Source organism: Castor canadensis, chromosome 7 (genome assembly GCF_047511655.1).
Source record: "Castor canadensis chromosome 7, mCasCan1.hap1v2, whole genome shotgun sequence".
Taxonomy (NCBI): Eukaryota; Metazoa; Chordata; class Mammalia; order Rodentia; family Castoridae; genus Castor; species Castor canadensis.
This window is the reverse complement of record NC_133392.1, coordinates 75,463,324-75,488,278: the sequence shown is the minus strand read 5'-3', so window position 1 is coordinate 75,488,278 and position 24,955 is coordinate 75,463,324. Positions and strand designations below refer to the sequence as shown.

General features: G+C 38.8%; 1 protein-coding gene across 1 annotated transcript in view; it reads left to right on the top strand.

The window, feature by feature from the left end:
* Window positions 1–24,743, top strand: part of Glud1 (glutamate dehydrogenase 1) — a 36,982-nt gene extending 12,239 nt beyond the window's left edge. The window contains exons 2-13 of the mRNA XM_020161318.2: window positions 4,537–4,617; window positions 5,305–5,360; window positions 6,631–6,694; window positions 10,677–10,771; window positions 14,440–14,619; window positions 15,347–15,484; window positions 15,652–15,789; window positions 16,148–16,228; window positions 16,940–17,063; window positions 17,868–17,959; window positions 22,675–22,737; window positions 23,422–24,743. Of these exons, the coding sequence (XP_020016907.1) occupies window positions 4,537–4,617; window positions 5,305–5,360; window positions 6,631–6,694; window positions 10,677–10,771; window positions 14,440–14,619; window positions 15,347–15,484; window positions 15,652–15,789; window positions 16,148–16,228; window positions 16,940–17,063; window positions 17,868–17,959; window positions 22,675–22,737; window positions 23,422–23,541 (1,232 nt within the window). The 3' untranslated portion in view covers window positions 23,542–24,743. The remainder of the gene's footprint in view (window positions 1–4,536; window positions 4,618–5,304; window positions 5,361–6,630; window positions 6,695–10,676; window positions 10,772–14,439; window positions 14,620–15,346; window positions 15,485–15,651; window positions 15,790–16,147; window positions 16,229–16,939; window positions 17,064–17,867; window positions 17,960–22,674; window positions 22,738–23,421) is intronic.
* Window positions 24,744–24,955: the final 212 nt, after the last annotated feature.

The following is a 24,955-nucleotide window of genomic DNA, read 5'->3' as shown; positions in this document are numbered from 1 at the left end:
TTTCAAAGTTCCCATTGTAGTAGGTAAGTTCTTCATTCTGTCCCTTGCCCTTACTCCACCTTCCCCCCTTTCCCCCCTCCCCCAGTTGACAATTGGTCCGGTGGTATCTCTAGTTCCCTATGGAACTGGAACACAGATTATTTTGTTAACGGGTCAGAATGTGGCCCTTAATTTTAGACTCCATTTCTAATGACATCTGTTCTGTAGTAGGTATAATAATAGATTATTGCTGCAAGTTCATTCTTCTTGCAGCAATAATCTATTATACCTATTAGCACTGTCCCCCTAAAACCCAGATAAACTCTTCCCAAACACTAGTAATGCCAGTATCAATTAAGGCTAACAGACAATGCTCTAAGACTTTAAAATAAAAAAAATCATAATTTACCATTCTCCATTTCTGGAATTAAAATGTTCCTCCTTTCTGTCTCTGTGCCCCCATTCAGTCTCTGCTGGCCTAGCAAACACAAGGCCCTGAGTTCAGTCACCAGTACCTATTGGTACTGCTCACCTTTAGCCTTCTCTGCCACACATCTGTATGTCTGCCCCGTAGAAAAAGAAGAAAGACAAAAGACTCGGTTTAAATCTTTACCTTTTTTTTTTTTTTTTTTTTGCATTACTGGGATTTGAACTCAGGTCCTCCCACTTGCTAGGCAGACATTCCAGTGCTTGAGCCAGTAGCCAGCACTTTTTGCTTTGGTTATTTTGGAAATAGAGGTTTCACTTTATGCCCAGACTGGCCTAAATCATGACCTTCCTGTTTGTGCTTCCCCTTGTAGCTGGGATGACAAGGTTGTACCACTGCACCCAGCCATTGGTTGCAGTGGGGTCTCACTAACTTTTGCCCTAGCTGGCCTTAAACCACAGTCCTCTTGATGCCACCTGGGGCTAGGACAAGGTTTGAGCCATGGCACCTGGACTTCTTCCTTTTGATTTGTAAAGTTTTAGGGTTTTCTTACAGCTATATGTATTTGGAGCTTTATTGAAAAACTTTGCCTTCAGAGTAGGAATTCTTAAAATATAGTAGCCATTCAGAAATGCTAGCTTTTGCCTTTCTTCCAGAGCTTTGAAATATGACATACTGTTTTGTCCTTCACATATTCCATTTGTGCTCATTTCTCCCATCTGCTGAATATATAAATTTCATGCAGAGAATCTTCTGTTTTGAAGTCCTTTTTTTTTTTTCTTGTACTGAGGTTTGAACTCAGGCCTCACATTTGGTAAAACCAATCCTTGAAGTCCTATTCTTACTTACATCTCTGGGTGTCCATTAAAATGTGGTAAAGAATTTTCAAGTGATGGTATATTTTTAGTTGTTATATTTGGTTTCAGATCCCAAAGCATGAAGAATAACTAGCTTTCCTTGAGTGTGAGTTATCTCTTATTTTACTGGAGTTTGTCTCAAGTATTGCTAGAGAATATTTTGTGGGTGTAAAGATTTTTATTTTGCACCTTAACAGTTTAGCTCTATACTAGTAGTATACCTGGCAGTTTTCAGAAGTAAAAACATTTATGTATCATTGATTAATTGGCAAGTTGAAAGAAAGCATGCTTCTCTTTAGCCCAAGCAGTATACCCTGCACTCAGTTCTGTTCCCTTCCTGCTCCAGGGCTTATTCCACTAAGCTTTTGCCACTTTCCTTAGTAGCCCCTTTATTGCCTCAATTCAATAAAAGTTCTTCATTAGTTTATAGCCTCCAGGAAAATGCCTGTGGTGTGACAGGTAATTCCAAATGGTGCTAGGGAAAATTTTTTTCACTTCACAAACAAGAATCCCTGGGTTCTATCCAGTGAAGACTTCTGTTTTTAAGTTTAAGCAAGGATTTATTTTAGTATAAATATACAAATAGTGCAAAGTATGGAGAAGTGGCCTGGAACTCTGAATCTTACTGCCTCAGCCTCCAGAGTGATGAGATTACAGATGTGCACCACCACATTCAGCAATAATTCGTAAATAGTTACATGTTTTACTACTACCTGTAAATATCTTAAGTAATAAAACCAAGGTTTATTAAGCTGGTTGCTCAATCTGTCAATTTAGATCCTTTAAAAAAAAATTGCAGAACACTAGTAGCCTTACCTATAATCCTAATGACTTGTGAGGTAGAGGTCAGGAAGATCACAGTTTAAGGCCACCCCAGGCCACAAAAAAAAAAAAGCATGACCCTATTTCAAATATCCAACACACACCAAAAAAAGGGGGCAGAGTGGCTCAGGTCTAGAGTGCCTGCCTAGCAAGCATGAAGCCCTAAATTCTAAAATCAAATTTCAGTACTCCCCAAAAAAAACTACTTTATCTGCTACTACTTTGTGATTGCTAATAGTAGGAGTAGTTGAAATGTGAGTATTGACCAAGTGCAGGATGCTGTGCCAGGTATCTCACTTAGGGTGTCCCAGAGACCTGGCCCTGGTGAAGGAACTAGTATTTTTACCCCTCCAGGTAAGCAGACTGTGAGCTTGGATCACCTGGACAAAGTACTAGACTTTCAGGTCCCAGTTTAGTGTAGTTTTCACTGAGTAAGGTATCTTTAAGAGTCAAATATTCAGGGCTGGTGGAATGGCTCAAGTGGTAGAGCGCCTGTCTAGCAAGTTCAAGGCCTTGAGTTCAAATCCCAGTACCACAAAAAGGAAAAAAAATATTAAATGTTCATATAATTATTCTGAATGTATTTGAGTGCCTAACACATGCCATTTCCTGTGTTCGACATCAGGAATAAAAGCAGCAAGTCTGTCCTCCTGCTGCTAACTTCCTGGGTGGGGAACGCGGACAGCAAACAGATACAAGATAGAACCATAATAATAAAAGCTATATGTATAATCTATATGCTATAAAAATTCTATATCATCTCACATTCTAAAATTTTAATGCTGAATACCTTTATTTCACAAGTAATTTGAGAGTCCATTATGTGCAAGATGTAATTCTAAGCTTCACACAATTTGCTATTTTTGAGAGGGGTTTTGTGATATGTCCGGGCTAGTCGGTGTGGAATGTCGAACCCAGGGCCTCAAGTAAACAGAATTTGCTGTTTGGGGGGAGGCAGAGGGGTTTGGTGTTTTGATTTTTTTGGCCATACTGGGGTTTATACTCTGGGCCTCACACTTGAGCCACTCCACCAGCCCTGTTTCTGTGTTGAGTTTTTTTTTTTTTTGAGATAGGGTCTCTCAGACTAGTTGCCCAGGCTGTCTTAAAACCTCAGTCCTTCTGCTGCCTCACAAGTAGCTAGGATTACAGGTATGAACCACCGACACCTAGCAGGAGGGGGCTTTTGTTTTTTTTTTTTTTTGAGATAGGTGCTATGTAGCCCAGGCTGGCATTTAGCTCACCACAGCCTCCCAAATGCTGAGATTACAGGCATGAACCAACATGCCTGGCCTTAGAATTTGCTTTTTGTGGTCATATATGCTCTGGTAAAAATACTTTAAAACATATCAATATTTATATTGAAGATTTCTGGAGCAAAGAGGTTTTCTCAAACTACCAATGAGATGTTTCATATTTTTATCTGAAAGTCTTGGTTTCCAGAATTATTCTTTAAAAGAGAATTCCTTGGAACTTCTGTCACTTAACTGTGACTCTCAGTGAAGATGGAACCCAACACCTGGAGGGGAGCTAAATGTGTTGGCATTGAGAGGGTAGAGAAAGTATTGCAGATTTCTCTGGGTATCCTTCACACAGACTGTGTCAGGGAGTCCCTATGGTGTGCGTTCAGTTATCGTCTCACAAGCCATCTTCATTTGTGTTGAAAAACACCAAGTAGGACAGGGAGAAGCAGAGGTAGCTTAATCCCACAAAAACTTAAAAGGGTGATTGACCCAGATTTCCCAAAGCCAACATAGTGAGCATCCCCACTCTAACCCTTCTACCAGATACCTAATGGCTTCAGGATAGAGGAGCAGTAGGACTAGGAGTTGTCACCAGCTTGACCACCTCCCTCCTTGCAGAAGTGATAAAAGGGAATGCTCATCTCATTTCCTAGTCGAGAGAGATTGGCAGTTAAGTAAGGGAGGTGAATCTGTCAAGCCTTGTAACAGTCTGTTGCCCATGTTTGTGTACTATCAGAAAGCAGAATTACTGATCACTGCCACCAAATCACCCAAACCAGGCAGAAAAAGAAAAATTGCAAAACCTTCACTTAAGAAAGAACATTTTCTTAATTGATTTTAAAATAATTTTTGTCTTGTGGAATCAATTCCTGTTATTTCCCACTGGGCTGTAAATTCTTTAAGGGCAAGGGACTGTCTTAGTCATCTTTAAATCCCCATAGACTGTCTCAGCAGACACTGGACTTTTGCGCCTCTCTTCACTATCAGAACACTTTAAACCAAACCAAACTCAGTGCTCATTTGGGTATCTAATTAGCAGCTTTTCCTTTTCACTTTTCTTAGAAATAGCCTGGGTATAAAATGATTAAGCTATGAGTTGAAATTTTATAGCTTTTGGGGGTAGGGCAGGAGGAAGGACTTACTGGAAGCTCTGAATAAAATACTTTTCTCCCCCTCCCCCTTTTTTTCCTTTTTAAATGACTATCACCAGGTATCCGTTACAGTACTGATGTAAGTGTAGATGAAGTAAAAGCATTGGCTTCACTGATGACATACAAGTGTGCTGTAGTTGGTAAGTAAACACCTTTTTTGCTGCTTATTAATAACTCTTTAGAGAAGTATGTTTACATACAAGGTTACTTTCAAGATGCTATAGAAATATACTTTACTAGAGCTGATTTTAAGTTGCACTCTAAGGTTTACGTCATTTTTCAGTTAGTCTTAATCTCTTTTTTCTGTAGAAGCTTGGATTTTCTTTAAATATAGATCGTTATTTTAAATTTCTGTCCATACTCTAAATAAGACATAGTAGAGGTAATATAGTGTTCTTGCACTGATTAAATATATATTATAAGTTGGCTAGCCTTATAATTTCTATTCAGTAAAGTTGTAAAAGTACATTTAAAATTAAAACTTAATAGCATCACACATTTTTGTAATATAGGATTGATCATCCCTAATCCAGAAGTCTGAAACTTCCTGAATAGCAGTATGCCACAATTAGCAAATTGCCTTACCTGAGCTTACACATACAGCAGGTTGGTTGCAGTCAAAGTGCAAGTTCACAAAAAACTTCATATAAAACTATCTGCTGCTTTGTATATATGATCCCCAAGATACCTCACTGTGCATGTGCAAATATTTTAAAATTTGAAATTGACATTTCAGGTAAGGTATATTCAACCTACAAGGGACAGCGCTTTTTCTTTTTCTTTTTTAACCTTTATATGAAGTAACAACTTTCAGTTTTCCCTTTCAGATGTGCCATTTGGGGGTGCCAAAGCAGGTGTTAAGATCAACCCTAAGAACTATACGGTAAGTATCAGAGTAGTATTTATATACACAGTGCATTTACCACTGAATTTGAAATTTCCTGAGTATCCCCCATTCTAGTGAGGTTAATGATCTTGGTTGCTTTTCAGAAGGAATACAAAAACAAATAATTAATTCATTAAATGTGTTGTCATGTGAAAGGTCACCTGCTTAACATCAGTGTCTTTTTTTTTTTCTTAGTGGTTTAAAGGTAATTAATACTTTAATAGTGTTAGACACTTACATCAAGTTTAAAAATTATCTGAGCTTTCAGTGCAGGAATCTCATTGTAGGGATAAATTTCTTAACTAATCTAGTAAAAATCAGGGGTGGTGGAGTGACTCAAGAGGTAAAGCACCTACCTAGCCAACATGAGGCCCTGAGTTCAAACCTTAGTACCAGCAAAAAAAAAAAAAATCATGTTTATTCTATCAGTTCCAGTTTAACTAAAAAGTAGTCGTTACAGGGAGCTGGAGGTGTGGCTCAAGTGGTAGACTCCCTACTTTGCATGTAGCCCTGAGTTCAAACCCCAGTCCCACCAAAAGAAAAAAGTAGTTATTATCTCCATCTACATAGTATTAAGTTAACAGACATAATAAATATTGTTTTAAATCTCTTTAAAATTTACCAATGAAATGAAAATATAGACATAGCTCATAGAGTTCATATGAGTATAATGCTGTGGGGGGGGGGCACTGGGGTTTAAACTCAGGGCCTCACATTTACTAGGCAGATACTCTACCACTGAGACACTCCCTCAGCCCCAATACATCATTTTGAGATAGTCTCGCTATGCAATCCAGACTGGCCTCATCTCAATCTCCCAGCCTCTACCTCCTGACTGCTGGGATTATAGGTATGTACCACCACACCTGACTATAACATTTTTAAAGTAGGCTTGATTAGGATTTTAGTTTGTTTTTTGTTTTAACTAAAGAGTTGCTATAAAAAGGAATTGGGATTTGAGCCCTAGTTCTTCTATCTTGTTTGTTTATAACCTTTCCATGCTAGAGATTGAATCCAGGGCCTTGTGCATGCTAAACACACCTGTACCACTGGGCAACACCCTACCCCTTATAGTCTAATTTTTTAATCTCTATTTTCTTACCTTTAAAGTGGAAATGCCTACTTTGGATTGTTCTAAGGACTGCATAAGGAGATAAATGAAAATGTTCTGTACATAGAAAATAGATGAAATGCTCCTCAACTGATTTTTGTATCAAAAATGTTTTTCCTTGCTGAATTTTGCTGGTGGCATTTGTTTCCATTACAGGATAATGAATTGGAAAAGATCACAAGGAGGTTCACCATGGAGCTAGCAAAGAAGGGTTTTATTGGTATGTGTGGCCATATGGTTATCTGTATAAAATAGGAACACCTAATTATCTTTAATTAAACTTTTGCCTTTATATGTGTCTGAATATAGCTGCCCTTTTTCTTCTAAAAACCAGGTTCTATGATAGACATATCTTGGCCTCTTTGTGACACATCTCCAAAAGGAAAGTTCAGATTCTTGTTAGGCAGTGTGGACACTGGAGGTCTCTCCCACTTCTGCTTGTACAAGTAACCTAAGGTTTTGGAGCAATAGGGTCACAATGTGCAGTTTCTACTAAGACATTCAAAAGAATATAATCATACCCTTAAGGACTGTGTATTTGTTTCTAAAGCAATGAGGAATCTGATGCCTTTTGAAGCTAGTGATTTTAAACAGACACAGTCATGCCTCAGAACAGTGGGAATAGGCAATGAGGCCTATGTGATCACTCACCTCACCATCACTGGCTCTCTCAGAAGACCTCATGTTGGATAGAGGAGCTTTTGTCAAACACTAAATTTTGTATTTTTTAATCTTACTGCCTAGTGTTGGTGTTTATGTTCTAAGTGAGACATAAATATTCTTTGTTACGTGTAAACACTTGCCTTTTACTCTAATTTTCCAGCAATTTAAGTTCTTTATATGTATTTTTTTCTTGGTCTAGAAGTTTTCTAGTTTGTTTAAATAAAATAAATTTATGAAAAATAAATAAATTGATAGACTGCATCCCCTGTTGTCATAGTTAAACAAAATAAGACTAAAACATCAGGGAAGGGGCAATCTTACCTTTTCTCTGCTTTCCTGTCCTGTGACTTTTCTTGCCCTCGCACCCCCTTACCTCAACAAATTATTCATATTTTGAAATTTGTCCCATTCTTAAGAAGTTAGATATGAAGTAAATAAGCTAATACAGAAATAAAATAAATATAGATACAGCTAGAACTTTACAAGATTTTGCCTGGATCTCATCATTTAAGAGGCATTTGATTTCCAACATGCTTCATACAATGAACTTGTGTGTCATTGCACAGGAGAAGCATGCTAGCAAGTTAAAGAGTTCTCATTCTGACCTTTAGGAATAACTCCTAACTCTGAGACATGAATTGAAATCATGTTCAGCCTGATGATGGCTTTCACAATTATTTAGATCATATTTTCTCTTAGCCTGAATCTCAATTGCATTTTAATAGCCTTGTGTGATTTTAGACTTGATTCAGTCACATTTATTGCCCATACCTAGAGTGTTTCCAGCTTAACTTTAGGAATCTTCACAAGTATCTTACAGTTCCAAAGATTGAAAATTGACTTGTTGGAACACTGAAGGAAGGCAAAACTAGTAATTTGATTTCTTTGCTTATATGGAAAAGACTTACTAAACCACAACACCTAGAAAGCTTTGTAACATAGGCCATAGGCAAAGGAAGGTTTGTTTTTGTTTGTGTCTTAACTTCTTTATTTGTTATTTTCTAACTTCTCTTTCCACAGAGTATCAGGTTATCACTCAGATTTAAATCATAATCCTGACCCTGTCATATTTTATGAGTTTAGTATCAACTTGTTACCTTCTGAAAAAACAACAGGTGGGATTTTGGGTATGTTTGTGTTGAATCTATAGATAATATGGGGAGTATTGACATCTTAACCATATTGTATTTCAATCCATGAACATAGAATTCTTTATTTATTGAGGTTGTTAAGTTTCTTTCAATGATGTTTCATAGTTCCCGGTCTAGGAGCATCAGCTAAATATTTTATTTCTTTTGATGCTATTATAAAGGATAGTCATCTTTTGTTTTCTTCGGATGTCTTTGACTAGTCTTAGCATCAAGGTAATAGCAGCATCACTGGAAACTATTCCTTCCTCTTCCACTTCTTGGAAATATTTGGAATTAGTGTCAGTTTAGATAGTACCTGTATGAACTGTAAAGTTCTTCTGTAGCTTCCTTATGGCTCCATCTTTCTCATTCCCCATTGTCACCATACATCAGAATTACCCTTTCAGCTATCACCTGTGCGCATGTTCTGTTACAGTTATTGCTTTTTCAAAAAGGATGGACTTCTGCCTCAGTCCCATTTCCTATTAAATGTTTGAGAGCTTCTCTATAGTTCAGGAATTACATGTAATCGGTGTATCACTATAGATTGATTTTGTGTGAAATAGAAAGCTCATAAACCCAATAATACTTTGATTTTGTTTTGAGCAGAAGTTGTCTCACCCTTCGCATGTCTAGACTGATGTTTTTAAGGAAGAGTTTATCAGTATACCTTTCTGATTTACAAACTGTATCCTCAGACATGCCACTTGCCAACTGGAATTATTAAGTTTATGCTGGTAGAAACAAGGATAATATTTACAGATATTTCCAGGAAGATTCAGTAGCAATTTGTGACTTGTATCTTAGGGAAGAAATATGGTTAAACAGATTTACTCTAACCTGTAGTTGGGGTAGGCAGACTGTAAGCATGGAAAGTGAGCAAACAGAAGCAGTAGAGTCCTTTTGTAAGTGGAGGAGGCTAGAACATGGTATTCATCATGTGCTTTGGGGAGTTCAGAAGTCATGAGATTTTTAAGGTGCCTAAGGAAAGGGGATCAGGACATAGAGTAATGGATTAGGTGGTGATGCAAAAGCCAACCTTGACCATATCAAAGTTGTATTGTGCCAGTCTTATATCCATTACATCGCAGCTTTTTCAAAAAATTACAGTGTCTAGGTCCTGAACTCCTACCTAGATCGTAGAAATCAAAAGAATGTACTTTTTCTTTTGACTAAAAAGTAAAAATTAGGATGAGAATGTAGCTTAATGGTAGAGCACTCACCTAGCACACCCAAGGCCCTGGTTTCAATCCCCAACACCACCAAAAAAAAAAGCAAAGATTGTGGAAAGAATTTGGGTGTGGCTCCTGTTATTTTCTGGAGGGGACAAGTTTAACTATTTTTAAAGTTGTATTTTTATAATCAGTTTCTATGATTCAATTGAAACTGTATATATAGAAAGTTATAACAAGGCTAAAATTTGATGAGAACACAATAAACAAGATTGTTCTTATCTTCCCAAACCTCTATGTGTGTGTGTGTGTGTATGTATATATATATATATATATATATATATATATATATATGGAAACAGGGAAGAAAAATGGAGACAGAATTCTATGTATGGGAACATACTTGAGTATATGAAACCTGCCTCTTTTTTTTCCATGTGGTGGATTTGGTGATAATTCCAAGTTGTGGGTATAAATCATTCTTTTTAATGACCTTTTAGTGCTACTTTGTGTGGCTATATCATATTTTATTACTTAACATTCTAGATAATTAAGTTGCTTTTATCTTTACTGCTTTTTGAGAGAAGTATTTGCACATACTCCTCCCTTTATAGGTTGGAATAACCATCACTGAACACATTTTCATTGAGCTCACTGTGGTCATCAGTGGCAGAGCTGGCAGCTATTGCTGCCTATGAGCCAACGCTTGCTATTCTTTAACTTTCCTGTTGGCTGTGATTGGAGGAATTAAAAGACAAGGCATAAAATTGCATATACACTAGGCATTGAGTAATGGGTCAAAGCAACATTCTACAAGTAAAAAGTATCGTTGGTTTCAACAATGTGGCTTTTTCCCTTTTCCTGCTTGGTGAGAAGGTCTAATGAAGTAAGCATTAGGCAAGATGGTACCATTATCTCTTAATTGCCATTTAGGGTACTGAAGTTGGGAGACCAAACTATTTGCCTGTGATCACACCCAGAAGTAGCTTTTTATCTATGGTGAATAACTAAAAATCAGACTCAGTGAGTGAATGCCAGTGGGAGAAATTGCTACGTAACATTGTATGTGTCTAAATTTTAGAGAAAAACATTTAGTGAGTATTTCTATGACTTTGATTAGTTACCTAAAGGAGATCTAAAGTTTGCTAGCCATAGTGACTTTGTTCTCTTAGAGAATTGTATTTGGGATAAGTTTATCTTAAAAAACTGGTACACTGCCCTTTCCCTGTGCTCCCAGGTCCTGGCATTGATGTGCCTGCCCCAGACATGAGCACGGGTGAGCGGGAGATGTCCTGGATCGCTGACACCTATGCCAGCACCATAGGGCACTATGTGAGTATCCACTGAAGCCCCGAGGCTTCCTGCACTGTTGTCCATAAGAAGTGACAATTCAGCTGATGACATGAAAAGTTGGAATCTGGGTTCATCTCTTCCCTATTAATTATCAACTTGATATGCATAATACTTTGCTTCTCCTTTGTTCTTAAACAATAAACATAGTAAACATGGATTGATCTTTTACTTAATATGCTGCCTTAATACTGAGCACCGGGGTAGGGCACTCCTCCCCACCAGCATAGGTGTCTTGCTCAGACACTAGAAGGTAATAAACATTCAGAACTAGGCTTGGTAGTGTGCACTCAGCAGGGTGAAGCAAGAAAATTTCAAGTTGAGGCCAGCCTGGGCTACATAGCAAGACCCTGTCTCAAAAAAGAAATAATAATCATTTGATTCTAACGAGCTTTCACTTAAAGAGGAGCTAAGTCACATGAGCAGATTGGGAAATAATGTAATATAAAAGTAGGGAGTTAGGGTTTCTGAAAGAGGGGATTCTAGAAGGGACAAGTAGGATAGATCTTGAAAATGGGTTGACTTTGAACCTCTGGAGATTTGGGGGTAAGAGGAGGAGAAACTAGAACTCAGACTGATGGATGGCATATTTATAAAGGTAATGGAAGATACCCATGAAGAGGTAAGTAAACCACGCAAAACAAACAAGCCCTGATTGATGTTGGTTTTACTTTACTTGATAGTTAGTGGAGACTTTACACCTCTTCCTTAGGGAAAACTAGCCTCCTGTGAGGTGCCATCACCTATCCTCATAGCCCAGAGCTGGGGAGAGTAACAACTCTCTGTACCTGAAAGTTTCGCATTTTAAATGTGAACAATACATTTAAAAACCAGAAAGAGGAATGGATTTTTAAAAGACTTCATGACTACTACCTGCAAGGCCAAGTAAAAGTCAGATGTTCACTACAGCTACTGAGATTATTTCAAAGCTATACAAAAGTAATGGGGCCTAAACAAGCCTTTGGAGGTAAGGTCAGTAAAGGCCTCCTTAGAGATGGAAAGATGGAACCTTCTGCTCTGCACTCTGAAGGCTGAGTGCACATCAACTAAGGGAAAGGCATGGAGAGTGTTTGAGGCAGAATGAAGCACATGGGTAGGCTGGAGATGGGAAGCAGCTGCTGTAGATAGTCAAGAATGGGAGGAAGATGGTGCAAAAGGCCAGCTCAGGTCTGTCTGAGTTACTGCCTTGGAGGGACCAGTAAGGACTTCAGTCTTGGTCCTGAAAACAGAGAAGCCACAAAGAGATTTTTATGAGCAGGCATGTGGAACAGCTGAGTGTGTCATTAAGTCTCGCTCTGTGTGCAGTAGGAGAGGGGATGGTTGAGGGAAGGAAGCTAGGTGAGGGTCCCAGACCTCGGGTATGTGAAGAAAGTGAGGCATGAAATGTAACCTTCACATAAGAAAAATAGCACTGTAGCTGAGTGTGATGGCACAGACATTTAAACCCAGCACTCAGCCTAGGTTACATACATAGCAAGACCCTGTTTCCAAAAAAGACAGAAAAATGGTACTTGAGAGAAGCCATAGACTCACTGCTGTGAAAGACAGACCATGCAAGAGAGAGGCAATAGTTCCAAAGCTGAGGGGCGGTGGGGGTGGTGGTTGGGGGATGTCTTTCAAGGCCCTAGTGGAAAGGTGGGCTTTAGAGAAGAGGAAAACTATAATCAGGTGTGAATACCAATCCTGCTGTCTTCATCAGATCTCTGGTCTGTAAGAGCCTATGCCTTGGTTTCTTCATATGTAAAACAACAATAATATCTGCTTCATAGGGCTGATAATGAAGATTATGTGAAGAATAGTGTAGTGTATTTCAAACAACCCACAGCACTTAATAAGCACAAAAAATAAGTGTATATCCTTCGAAATAAGAGTAGTAGGAGATGTTTCAAAGTATTTTGCTTTGGACTGCCATTCTCAAAAGGGGCACTTCAGCATGTCACCTTTACTATTGAGTGAGCGCTGGGTATGGTCTCTTGCTTTTTCATCCTGGCACAACACTAAACAGTGTGCATTGTTGGCAACACGAAGTTTTGTGAGGCAATGCCAGCTAAACCTTGCACTGTATTGATAAGAGACCTTCTTTCTTCAACTTGTAGGATATCCAAAATATAGACCTAGGTAAGGAAGCCATAATTTTTGTTACTCATTTGTAGACATGAACCAGAGCCCTTGGTCCAGCTCCACCAGGCAGGATGGGGTTAGAGGGGAGTGCTCCCTACCTCCCTGCTCCACTCTTGTTCTAAGACCATTAGGTATTCTGAAGAGCCTGGCAATTGGCACCAGGCCTGACCTCAGACAGTATTTTCTTCAGCTCTAGCATTTGCATTTTCAGTGTTTAGAAGCATTTGGCAATTTAGGAGGTTTTCAGTTCTGTATTCTCAAATGTTAATTATTCATGAAAGAAGACTGTGGGAAAATTATTTCTGTAGTGCTTTACTAGACTGCCTTTTTTTTTTTAATTTGCTTTCATTCTTTTTGTTGGCAAGATAATATAAGTAATATATAGTATAAGTAATAAAATTCTAAGTTCTGTTGGTAAAAATAATATACATAAATCCAGGTCACTTATTAACTCTCCTAGTCATAACAATGTTGGAGATCGTAGTGTGTTGTGAAGTTTGATGCTTCATTGTGGTCACATGGATAACAAACTGCCTCAACAGGACCATGCTTTTGCTACTGTTTAAGTCTTTCTTCATCTTCTATCCATATCCTCTGTACGGTTAGGCTGTCTGTCCTCTCTCCTCCTGTTCCATGATCTGAGTATCTGTTCCAAGCGAGCTGAAAGATGGTGAGGACCATTGACACCCCCTCTCAACTTCGCAGAGGTAGTCCCACTATCAAAAGTGCCCTGTGCTCACAAGGCATGAGCATCTCTGTGTCTTGCCCACACATACTTTTTTTTTAAGCTTTCTGTAGAGTTCCTTTCTTAAAAAAAAAATAGCGCTTTATTAAATTTCAAGATTAGTTTGACAAAAGAATACAGCACTAGATCTTGCTATCTAAGAAAACTGTAATGCCTCTTCCTGTCTCTGGCTGTTTTGGTGACATATTCAACTCTTAATGTAGATTGCGAGTAGGAGGTATACCCTAACATAGAATGGCTTAATTTTCTTTTTAAGAAATAATACCTTCAAACTGAGCTATGTCTACTTTTGTGATAATTGTTACTGTACAAGACACTGAATTCCTGAACTTTTACTTCATTTTATTTTCTAGGATCTGAAAGTTGAAAAAGTGAGGCTTGTCTCTTTTGGTGAATGTGTACTTTAAATGCATGCACTAACACATATACACACTCAGATTTACACACTTGGTACACACCCTTTTGATTGTTTTTATTTTTTGAGACAGGGTCTTGCTGTGTAGCCCAGGCTGGCCTCAAACTTGATTTCCTGCTTAGCCTCCTGAGTGCTGGAATTACAGTGTGTGCCACCATGCCAGCCTATACACATTCCTTTGTTTTTCTCAGACATTCTTGCTATATAGCCCAGGCTGACCTCAAACTTGGAATCCTCACTTCACACTTTTAATGAGAATATTTTTAGTTAAATGAGAATGGTCTTTGACTTCAACTCTTATTATATTGGTTGGTCATAGGAATTGGGCTTGACATTGTTTCCTTCATTAAATTGTGCATCCTCTTGCAGGATATTAATGCACATGCCTGTGTTACTGGTAAACCCATCAGTCAAGGAGGTATCCATGGACGCATCTCTGCTACTGGCCGTGGTGTTTTCCATGGGATTGAAAACTTTATCAATGAAGCTTCTTACATGAGCATTCTAGGAATGACACCAGGCTTTGGAGATAAGACATTTGTTGTTCAGGTAAAAAAAACTTGTTTTCTTAATAACTGATATATATTACCTTTTTAATGTTTTTAGATTTTTAGCTTTAAATTTTGATTCTTTTGAATCTCTTAGGTGTTAGTGATTACTTTCAGAGGAATGCATCCTTTATTTTTTTTAACCTTGATCTAATTCATGCAACTAGACCTGATTTTAATATCTCAGATATTATATTTAAGACTTACCAGCAACTTCTTGTGGTTCTTATTTAAACTTGAAATTGTATCCAAAAGGAGGAGCGGTCTCATAATTTTCTGAAACTATTATGAGTATGTAGAAAAGTTTGCATATTGACTCAATTGTCTGATATATTAATGTATGTTTTAGTTTGTTTTATAAGTTAAAACAAACATTACTTTAAAGTAGTGTACATATTACTTTAAAATAGTGTTTATTTTCCTGTAACATAGTGTCATACCTTGATCACAAAGTACTGACCACATGGCTGCCATTTCTTTATAAACCAGGAAGGTTGAGTCTAATTAAGACCCTTCAGAACACATTCTCACAGACAAAAAACAGTTGGGCTCCACATTCTTGAACAATTTGTTTTATTGTTGAAAAGAAGCCATTTAGTACATTAGTTCTTTTGACCAAAGGATTTTGAGACATACTTCTAAACAAACAGAATGTGTATTTACATTAGCCAAAATAGGGCTCATACCAGGCCTTTAATTTTTGTGTCATGCATAATTGTTCTTCACAGGGATTTGGTAACGTAGGCCTGCATTCCATGAGATATTTACATCGTTTTGGTGCTAAATGTGTTGGTGTTGGTGAGTCTGATGGGAGTATATGGAATCCAGATGGTATTGACCCAAAGGAACTGGAAGATTTCAAATTGGTATGTTAATACAATATCTGAATGGTTTGGCCACCCTGAACCTTGTGGTCTTTAAATGTAGTTCAAAAGAGCTCTTAATAAATACAATTTTCAAGTAGTAGGTACTAAATATAACCATTTAAACTCTGGTGTAGTCATAATTCTTTCTAATTTTCAATTAATTACAGCAACATGGATCAATTCTGGGCTTCCCCAAGGCAAAAGTCTATGAAGGAAGTATCTTGGAGGCTGACTGTGATATACTGATCCCTGCTGCCAGCGAGAAGCAGTTGACCAAATCCAATGCACCCAGAGTCAAAGCCAAGGTGAAAACATTGTATAAACCAGAGTCAGCATTATCACTGTGAAATGACATTAGGGTGGTCATAAAAATCTGTTTCTTTTTAGCAGCTTTATTGGCACATACTGTAAATGTCTCCCTTTTAAAGTACACAATTTAATCGCTTTTGGTATGTATAGAGTTGTGCAACTACCACCAAACTTTCATACCATAGGGAAGAAAACTAGGGCACAGAAAGATAGCTTTATATACTTTATAGAGCAAAATAACCTCTGTAATTTAATCCAAATTATGTTCTTCTCAGTCCTTTATCCATATGTGCATATCTCTTTCCCAGTGAGGGTATTCGTAGCATTTTCTTTCTGTCCCTAACTCTCTTGCAGATCATTGCTGAAGGTGCCAATGGACCGACCACTCCAGAAGCTGATAAGATTTTCCTGGAGAGGAGCATCATGGTTATTCCAGTAAGTCATGTGTACATCAGTATTTGCAATGGTAATTTTCTTTTGCTAGGAATTGAGAGAAAAGAGGGCTTAATTTCCCAAGTTGTGAATTTTTCACCTTTATTTTGCTTTTAAGAAAATAGAACCAGGTGTGGTACATACCTGTAATCTAATCACTAAAGGCTAAAGCAGGAGGATAATGAGTTCAAGACAGTCTAGGCTACATAGTGAGACTCTGTTTCAAAACAAAAAGTTACAGGTGCTAAGGTTTTTCTGTGGGGTCATTGGAAGTTAGGTCATAGGAAGTAGGGATCACTGGAAGTTAAGGTAGACTTGGGATGCATTTTAAAGAGCCTTCTTTGGAAAAAGGCATGAAAAATCTAATTTACCTGAAGTAGGCCGCCCGCAGCAAGTGGGAGAAGGAATGCTATCTTCTGGTCAGTCACACTACCAGCCCAGTGGTTGGTGGACAAACAGTTTAATTTGAGGACATGTGAGAAGAAGCTGGCTATCACCAAAGTTGATCAAATAGTTATTAATGAGTCAAAAATGATTTTTTTTCCTAAATGTGGGTTTGTTAAATTAGCTATGAAATTTCTGATACTATCTGAGATATATTTGGGTAGTTTGAAGCTTAGTGTGTCTTGGTATTGAAATTCTTTGTTCATTACTTTTTGATACTCTCACTAATGTCATCTTTTCTTTGGTGTCTTCTGTCTCATTTGTGTATAGGATCTCTACTTGAATGCTGGAGGAGTGACAGTGTCTTACTTTGAGTGGCTGAAGAATCTAAATCATGTCAGCTATGGTCGATTGACCTTCAAATATGAAAGGGATTCTAACTACCACTTGCTCAGTGAGTTCTCATAATCTTGTTCTTGCAAACAAATCATGTGGACCAGCTAAAAGGGTAGAAAAAGCATACACTTAAGAGGTTTTTTCCCCTGTGGTAATTAATCCTAGAGACTTTTGTCTCAGAGCAAAAAGCTATCTTGTTCTACCTCCTGAGGCTAATGCCAAAATACAGAATTCTCTTTATGAATATTAAATGTATTAACTTTTCATATTCAGTTTCATTTTGATATCATTCCTAGAACATAATCTGCAGATTAGTAATATTATAGAAGTCTTACTTTGAAACATGAAATCCATTGTTGATGTTCATTCGTTTTTGTCTGTGGTTGCTCTTAGAAAAGTCCTATCTTGTTGAGAATATTTTGAATCTCCTAATGAGAGCGCTTGGTTTTGTTTGAGTAGAGTAAACTCCACAGTTAAGAGTGGAAATTTTTATCAGGCTGAAATAAGACCAAGACCTCCAACTGAGCTCTTATACTTAGTCACTCTGAGAATCTGGTGAAGTGTGTATCTTTTTACTTTTCTTTTTCCCTCAGCATTTTCTATTTAATAGAGCCAAGGGAAAACCCTGGTAATGGGTGTTATGGAAACAGAGCATTGACCTAAATTTGCATTATACAGGAGTTTGGCAAAGTCTTCTGTTCTTTTGTAACTGAGTTTTGAGTGGTTAACCCTTGATGTCATTAGTGTTTAAGTTTTCTTAGAGTTCAGAGTTTGGGGATTATGGATATAGTCTTGAGTACTACTTTTGTTTTTTCCTCCTCTGCTAATGCTATCCTAACCTTGATCTCTTGGCTTTTTACAGTGTCTGTTCAAGAGAGTTTAGAAAGAAAATTTGGAAAGCATGGAGGAACCATTCCTGTCGTACCCACAGCAGAGTTCCAGGACAGGATATCGGTAAGTATGATGGTGTGGTGCCAGAGTAACACTTCACACACATTGCCAGTCCTGTTCTTCAGACAGGCTGGGTCGAGTGTTTGGAGTCGAGGGATAGTAATCAGTGTGACGTAACTGTATGACTTGTGTACATGTTACACCTTCTCCTTTCATTTTGTTCTAAAAATGGAGTAAGATTCCGAGGGACTAATAACCAATCTAAAATAAATAAATGTTCTGCTTTTTGGTACTTTGTACAATAGAGGTGTCTTAACAGTGATTAGTGTAGCCATGGAGGATTATTATGTATTTTAACTTGAAATTTGGAAATTGGTATATGAACGCATAGGAGTTAAAGAAAATAGTAGAAATGGGTATTTTGTATTAGTAACTGTTGACAGGATGTATTAATGGTGTATGCACATTACATAGAGAACTACTTTACCCAGACATGAACTACAAAGGCATGTACACCTGGAAAAAATATTTAATCTCACAGTTTACAAAATACAAAATTTTTTTTTTTTGTCTGGTAAAATAGTCATACCTTTATTCTGATGGCAGAACTAATTAGTACAGTTCTTTGGGAAAATTTGAAGAGTTATTAAAGTGTTACCGCTTCAGTACAATAATGACGTCTGGGAATTTACCTTTAGAAAATTATTTAGCAGCTGGAGATGTAGCTCAGTGGCAGAGCGCTTGCTTAGCGTGAGTGATGCCCTGGGCTCTATCCCAACAGTGCAATAGAAACAAAAAGGATTCAGAAGAAGAGGAATGATTCCACACATGCTGATGTCATAGAAACTGTTTGCAGCCAGTTTCTAGATTTGGTTTGATTTAATAGTCCGGTGGGCTTTTTGTGGGAGGCACAGTTGTGAGTACAGCTGAGCTAGTTCCAGTTGCCCCTCCTCCTGACTCACAAGTCATTCAGGAAGCTGCACTTTATCCATGGCTTTTAAAGAGACCAGGAAAACCCCTGTGGAGCTGGAAGTGACAAGTCACAAATTCAAGTCACCCTCACCAGCTGCAACGGGAAGTCTCTGGAGGTGTGTGCTGACTTGATCAGAGGCACCAAGGAAAAGAACCTCAAAGAGAAAGAACCAGTGCACATGCCTACCAAGACTTCAAGAATCACTACAAGAAAAACACCTTGTGGTGAAGGTTCTAAGACATGGGATCGGTTCCAGATGAGAATCCACAAGTGACTCATTGATTTGCACAGCCCTTCTGAGATTGTTAAACCGATTACTTCCATCAGTACTGAGCCAGGAGTGGAGGTCGAATCACCATTGCAGATGCCTGAGTCAACTATTTTAATAAATTTAATAAACTGACTTATAAATTGTAAAAAAAAAAAAAAAAATAGTCCGGTGGTAGAGAAGCAGCTTTAAGACTGTATTGTAACATGGGAAACGGGTTTCATTTTGCAGGAGGAAAGCTCTTCCTTCAGTAACTCTTCCTGGTTCCCAGAGCCTCATCTTTTCTCTGTTCTGCTCCACTCTGGAAGGCCTGACCCCCTCTTGCAGCCTTATGACATTTTTCTGAAAGTCCCCTCTGCATACCAGTTTTGGGCATGGTTTCATCACTAGTGACTTGAAGCACAATAAGGGTTGTTGAGAGGCAGTTGTTCCTCCTGTTATTCCGTGTGCCTAGCATCTACTTGGTACATGCCAGATGCTCACAGTTCACCTCAAGCAGAGTGCAGAAAGAGGACCACCAGCTGCTTAGGAAGACCAGCTAGGAATGACTATATCCTTTTAACAGAATTTGTGTTCAATGTATTGGTCTCCCAGTTTTTAAATGGCCTCTAATTTTAAGTTTTCAGTGCTGTGTCTCACCTCTCACTGACTTAGGAGTAAGCAACAGTAGAAAATCCAGTTTTCAGCTGGGCATAGTGGTCCCCTTGTATAATCCCAGCACTAGGCAGTCTAAGATAAGGGAATTGTGAGTTCAAGGCCATCCTGGGCTATCTAGTAAGACACTGCCTCAAAAAAAAAAAAGTAAAACCAGGCTTGGGGACTCACATCTGTAATCCTAACTACTCAGTAGGTGGAGGTTGATAGGATCACAGTTTGAGGGCAGGCAAAAAGTTAGTGAGAGACCCTTTCTCAATTGATAAGCCAGGCGTGGTAGTTTGTCTCTATGATTACAGCTATGCAAGAGGCTGTAAGTAGGAGGTGTTTGATTAAACACTGTCCTAGAACAAAAACGTGAGTCCTATCTCCAAAACAACCAGACCAAAAAGGGCTAGAGGAGTGAACACCTGCCTAGCAAGTTGAGGCCTTGAATTCAAACCCCAATACTCCTTTAAAAAAAAAAAAGAAGAAAGAAAGAAAACACGTTTTCCCCAGCTAGAGAGCTGCTCCCTTTTCTCTATGCCCTAATAGGACCTCTTCTCACTGTTTTTCATCCCTGCAATGTACTAATTTCTCTCTCAATCTAAGTTAAAATTTCCTGCTTCATCATTACAATCACTCCCTGGTCTTGTTTGCTTCATCATACAAGCAACACACAATTCCTCATTAAACCCCAGCTCTCTGCCTCCTCCATCCTGTTTCTAGGAGGTCCAGGTGCCTCTCAGGGCCACAGTCAGACTCCTTTGCCTATTCTCTTCATTTCTCGCTTCCTGCTCTCCAGCTCTTGAGCTGCTATCTAGTCACAGCAAAGTTGAAGCAGTTCAAGAACTTGCACATTCTTGGTCTGTGCCATTTATCCTCATGTGGTGCACCAGCTATTTCTTCTGCCTGCACCCAGCTCTTGCTCTGGGCATTGCATGACCATCCCCAGCTTTTCAGATGCACTGTGCTGCAGTGTTGCCCTTTGCATATCAGTTTACTGAGTCATTCCTCTCAGGGTCCAAGTGCTGTTCAAAAAAAACAAAACCAATACACACACATACACATATATATATTAGGGTTTTTTGTTTTTGTTTTTGTTTTCCTGGAAGTACTGGGGTTTGAACTCAGGGCCTCACTTACTAGGCAGGTTCTCTTACCACTTGAGCCACTCCACCAGCCCCTTCATTGTGTTGAGTATTTTCAAGATAGGGTTTCATGAACTATTTGCCTAGGGCTAGCTTCATACTGTGATCCTCTTGATCTCTGCCTCCTGAGCAGCTTAGGATTACAGCTGTGAGCCACTGGCACCCAGCCCAAAAATACATCTTAATCACATTTCTTCTAGTTATAACTGCATTTTGTTTGCGTCACAGCATAAATACCGTCTCCAGTTTTTCTATACTTGAAGCAATGCCACCAAACTGTTCTGCCAAGGGAACCAGTGACATCAGCATTGCCCAGTCCAGTGGTCCCTTTTCAGTTCTCGTCTGGATCGGAGTTACCAGTAGCTCATCTCACTGTTGATCACTCCAGCCTAGAAACATTTTCATCTCTCAGTTCCCAGGACACCACATTTTCCTGATTTTCTTCCTACCCTACTTGCTAGCCCTTCTTGCCTTTTGCTGGTACTCTTCATTTCTTCACCTCTCAGTGCCTAAGTCTTTCCTTTACCTTGATGAAAAATCCCTTATGTGGGCTCCAACAGTAGGGCACCTGCCTAGCAAACACAAAGCCCAAGTTCAAACCCCAGAACTGCCAAAGCAAACAATGAAAAGCTTCATGGTTTCAAGTCCAGATGTATATGCATTATCCCCTCTCCCACACTAGAATGTAGGCTCCATGAAAAGGGAGAATTTTGAACAAGTGTTCTCTGCTGGGAAGTACCTGGAAGAACCCGTATAATTGATGTCTGGTGAACGAAAGGATGAAACAGCAGCAGTATTCTTCTTAAAAAGCAAATTGTTTCCTTTTCTTAACTTGACAAAAAAAAATGAAGTTTAATGCAAATGTTACATAAACATACTTAAATGAATGCAGTATGAATTGTGTGATGTTCAGCACAGATAACGTGATGGTGACCTACTTTAAGTTTGTATCTGGCATGTCAGGATGTGTGTTGTATAGCTATATGTATCACATTAGGAGTGGTAGTAAAGTGACTTGTCCTGACTCAGGTAATTAGCATAGGAAAGAGATTAGCTGACTTGATGGGAGTGTGGGGGGTCATATCCCAGCCCTAAATATAGCTATCTGTAGGTTTGGCTAACCTGTCTGGTTAGTTTTCTCATCAGCAAAACTAAAACCACTAAAATCCTCTAGCTTAAAGTTGGTACTACTGAATATGAGGGCAGAGCTCTACCCCACCCCACCTCAGAGCTGCTGTCAGGTTTAACCAGATTTCTTTCTTTTTAGTTATTTTTGTTTATTTATTTATTTATTTTTGGTGGGATTGGGTTTGAACTCAGTGCTTCATGCTCGCAAAGCAGGTGCTCTTCCGCTTGAAACACACCTCCCTCCAGTCTAACTTTTCCTCTGGTTATTTTGGAGGTGAAGTCTCACCGGCTAGCCTTGAACCATGACCCTCCTGAGCCTTCCAAGTAACTAGGATTACAGGCGTCAGCCACTGTATGTTTTAGGAAGTGTGAGGCCCTGAGTTCAAACCCCAGTACTAGGGGGAGGAAAAGAAACTGTATTTTGGGATGGACAGAGCACTTACCTAACATGCCTAAGGCCCTGAGTTCCGTTCTCAACACTACCCCCAAAAAAAGATATACCATAACTTGATATAATACTGAAAAATAAAACAATTTTGTCTGGCTGTTTACTTAAGAATACTTCCAGAGACAAAAAGTGTGTCTTCATGTGCTTTTGTTAAACTTGTGTTCTTTTTCCTAACAGGGTGCTTCAGAGAAAGACATCGTGCACTCAGGCCTAGCCTACACTATGGAGCGTTCTGCCAGGGTATGTGTGCTTAACTCTTGTCTCAGTAGGCAGACTTTCTGTGTGGTGAAGTAAAAAAACAGCAGGGCGCATGTCTTTTCAGACACAGATGATGAGCACCTTTGTTGTCCTCAAATAACATTTACCAGGCTTCAGAAATAAATTGTGCTAAATTAAGAGGGAGTGGTTAGCACTTGGCTACATATCTAATAGTCAGCCAAACTGGAATGCTACTTAGTCTGTCACTACGATATGGTTATGGGAGCTATTCTACTCTAGAATTTCATATGGAAGGAACAGTGTTTTTTGAACTTTTGATCATTATTTTGGGAAGAGACTAAAACATAGTTTGGGTCTAGTTTTTTTAACTTCTTGAACTGAGATTCTATCCACTTGGATTTCCGAGTTGAAGTAACATAAACAGATGATGATGACGGTGGTACTTCTTAATCATGAGCATCTGAAATGAACTCACTCCAGAGTACAGGGTGTCTAAACTAGTGCATAGACAATAATCACACTAATTCCAGAGAATTAGTTCTTCCAGCCTAGAGGTTGTTCTTCTGCAGAGTAGTTTGTTTTCGGATGGGTAAGTCCTGCACTGACATGGCAACAGGGTGACTTACATGGCTTCCACATGCCTTTTGAATTCACCACCCAGCTGCTTGAGTCAGGTAGCTTCACTGCCTTTCTCCTTCATTTCAGCAAATTATGCGCACAGCCATGAAGTATAACCTGGGCTTAGACCTGAGAACAGCTGCCTATGTCAATGCCATTGAGAAAGTCTTCAAAGTGTACAACGAAGCCGGTGTGACCTTCACATAGATGCATCATGGCTGATGTCCTCACCACCCTCTTCATCTGTAACTTTGGCAGACCTATCGCAAGTTTACCTGTAACCACAGAACTCTCTCACAAGTCATTAGATAATGGACACTGTTCTCAACAAGTCACTCTCAGTCAGCCCTTAAGAAGAAAGAGATTAAGGTTAGGAAATCATGTACAAGCTGATGAGTGTCATAAAGTGTAAATCACCTATGCCACAGAGCCATTTAGGTCTTTGGCCTTTAAATAAATCTCTTCCATCTGACTCTGCTGCCTTGCTCTAGACTCTTCCCAACAGGGTCAGTGCTGTTGCCAGGGCAGGCAGTCAAGAGCGATCACTTATTGGTGGTGTAGAGCACCTGTCTAGCGAGCATGACTCCCTGAGTTCAAACCCCAGTACCGCAATAGCAACAATAAAAAGAGCAGTCACTTGCCCTGGACAAGTGTATGGCATTTTCAGAAGGTAGCATGGTCCTCGAGTGCATTATTGGTATTTTATGTCAGCAGAATAACTCAATTTTATAAGTTGCAAACAAAAATAATGCCGTTTCTCTTATGCATTTTATTTCAGAATAAAATAAAAACATGCTGCTGTAATAAAATTGCCTTTAATCACTTAACAAGCCTAACCTTGACGCAAACAGTAAATGCCTGTAAACATAATAAATTAAGAAAGCTAGTATTTTTATAACATAAAACAGTATCATTTATAGGTTTTCAGTCACATAATTGTTGTCCAGCAAAAATAAAAAGCTCTATGGAGAACTCTTCATACCTGCACATGACAGACGCTATTTTTTGGGAATTTGCAGACTGTAATTATGACACATAGTCCAAAGAAAGCAGTAACTTCCTTATCATGTTAACTACTTCTTTCCTTTTGTGTTGAGTAATTGAATTGAACCGTAATTTGAGTAGTGTCACAAAAAAAAAAAAAACCACTCGGGTTCCCTGTTTGGAGTCTGGTGGGGTCTGAGCAGTGCCAGTGGCCCTGGCTCAGCCCACCATGCCCTCTCCGTTCAGAGACTTCACATTCTGCACCCTGCTTCACTAACAGCAGGCTGGAGATGACCTGGGGCTGAGTGCTTTGTAGGGAGTTGCTTCGTCAGGGCCTTCTGAACAGTAGTGTCCCGTGAAGTCCTAGATACTATTTATGTAACAATGAGCGCGCTTTTTTTTTTTTTTTTTTTTTTTTTTTTTAACAGTACCCTTTCAGAAATTTCTAACTACTTTGTAACTGCATGACTTAACCTGGTGATAAAGGCAGTTATTAAAAGTCTACCTTTTCAAAGCTGTGTTTCCTTTCTGTGTTTTTTATATTTGATAGTCTCTTAGTAAATAATAAAACTGTAAATTGGGGTTAACAGCCACCTGTGTAACATTTCCTTCCATTATATTATGAGCTGCTCAGATT